Below are 2,161 nucleotides of genomic sequence, written 5' to 3' on the forward strand. Positions count from 1 at the left end.
TGGGCCTGGGTGTGGGTGGGAGGGCAGCTCCCAGAGGCCCCTGGTCTGGGTCTGGGTCTGTGGGTGGGGGGTTGGGGCAGCGGTTTGCTGGGAGGGCGTGTGAGACCCTCCGGGGCCCTGAGGCCAGAGAGTGGCCCCGGGAGAGCTGAGCACCAGACTGTGGGTGTCCTGGGACCCTCACCCTGTCCCCTGAGGCTCGAGAGGGGGACATCTCCCATGGGACATGGCTCTGTCCAACGACAGGCACGTTCCCACCAGGGCACCCCGGCCCAGAGGGCTGCATGGCCAGGCGCGAGGCACCCACAGGGCGAGGTGGGAGGCGGCCGCTCGTTGCCCCGGGTCATGTTCCTCCCGGGGTGTCTGGTGCCCGGCCCCGGGCTCTGGTTGCAGGGCAGGAGGTGGAGGAGGGGCTGGGCGTGCAGCTGCAGGCCTGCGTGGGCTGTGTGTGCGTGCACATGTGCACATGTGGGTACACGTGTGGCAGCAGGTGTGTGCACGTGTGTGATTGCATGTGTGGGTAGCAGCTGTTTGCATGTGTGTGTGTGAACACACATTGTGAGTGTGTGTGCATGTGTGTGCACACGTGGGGGCAGCAGTGTGTTTGCTCCTGTAGCGGGCACAGTCCAGGTATGCACTATGGCTATTCACGCGGCCTCCCCAGGAATCGGCTACTTTGGGTCAGTGGCTCGGGGCCGTCTCAGACCTCCCAGCCCCTTCTCAGAGCCTCCAGAATGCCCACGGGGGTGCTGGCCAGCACGCCTGCCTGTGCCTGTGTGTGTCATCCTGGGCTGGGGGTGAGGGTCCCCATCTGTTCTGACACACTGAGCCATTTGCCGGGCTGCCTGTCAGCCTCAGAACGTTCCACCAAAAGGGATCCTGGTCCCTGTGGCAGGAGGTCAGGCTGGACCTGTGACAGGGGCCTGAGGGACCCCAGCCGAGGCCACACCCCTCCCTGCCCCCCTCACTGGCCTCGCCAGGGTGACCAGAGCTGGGCCCCAGCTTCCAGGGGTCCACAGGTCGGTGGGAGGCCCATGTTCCTCCCGGGTGGTGCCCTGGCCACAGGTCCTGGGTGGGGCTGACTCACCCACCTCCCTGTCTGGGTACCAGCGTCCTCCCCTCCCCCCACGGTGAGCGGTAAGGGCTGCGGCCCCAGCTGGTCACTCTTTGATGAGGGGTGCGGGCCACCTGAGGTCCCCGTGGGCTCTGAGCTCTGGGACTCTGCCCTCTGCCCTCGGAGGTCAGCCAGCACCTTATCTCCAGGCAGGACTGTTCCGGGCCGCCCAGCTCAGCAGGACTGAGAGATGCTGGTGTGGGTGTGGCCTCAGCCCAGGCCCCAGGGACGGACTGCTCGGGACAGAGCCTCGGGGTGGGAGGCCCTCTGGCCGCCTTGGCCAGGCCGGGAGAGGCGTGGGGCCTGGGGGTCCGGCACTTGCCGTTGTGGCTGTCACCTCCAGGGCGTCTGCCCGGAGGCACCGCGCTGAGCTGGGCGGGGTGCTGGGCCCGAGGCAGGTCCTGGCGCCTCTAACCAAGTCCCCGGGAGTCAAGTCGGAATGAAGTTCTGTCCTGCCGCCAGCATCCCTCGGGGCCCACACCTCCTGCTGGGCCTGGAGGGGCGTGGCCTCGGGTTTGGCCAGGGGTCTGTGCCCAGTCACTGCCCATCCCAGCAGCTCATCTGTCCTGGGGATTTCCTGGGCCAGTGGGGTCCGTCCACATGTGTGCTGCCCCGGAGCTGAGCTGGGCATGTGTGTGTGTGTGTACATGTTTGCCTGTGTAGGCATGTTTGTGTGTGCATGTGTGTCTGTGTGTGCATGTGCGCACGTGTTTGCATGTGTGTGTCTGTGTGTGCATGTTTGTGCGTGCGTTTCTGTGTGCATGTGCGTGTGTCTTTGTGTGGGCATGTTTGTGCGCACGTGTCTGTGTGCATATGTGTGTGTGTTTGCGTGTGTGCGCACACACACACAGGTGGCGTGGGCAGTCAGCTGAGGTCCTCGGCCGCAGGTTCTTCGAGGACCTGGAGCGGCGGCACAAGGCGCAGGTGTGCGTGGAGGACATCAGCGACATCCTGGAGGAGCACGCGGAGCGGCACTTCCACCCCTACGTCGCCTACTGCTCCAACGAGGTCTACCAGCAGCGCGCCTTGCAGAGGCTCACGTGAGCGGCG

General features: G+C 65.8%; 1 protein-coding gene across 1 annotated transcript in view; it reads left to right on the plus strand.

Moving 5' to 3' along the window:
- ARHGEF16 (Rho guanine nucleotide exchange factor (GEF) 16) overlaps positions 1–2,161 on the plus strand; it is an 8,566-nt gene that overhangs the window by 1,138 nt on the left and 5,267 nt on the right. The window contains exon 2 of the mRNA XM_014546160.1: positions 1,999–2,151. Within this exon, the coding sequence (XP_014401646.1) occupies positions 1,999–2,151 (153 nt within the window). The remainder of the gene's footprint in view (positions 1–1,998; positions 2,152–2,161) is intronic.

Source organism: Myotis brandtii, unplaced genomic scaffold (assembly GCF_000412655.1).
Source record: "Myotis brandtii unplaced genomic scaffold, ASM41265v1 scaffold434, whole genome shotgun sequence".
NCBI lineage: Eukaryota > Metazoa > Chordata > Mammalia > Chiroptera > Vespertilionidae > Myotis > Myotis brandtii.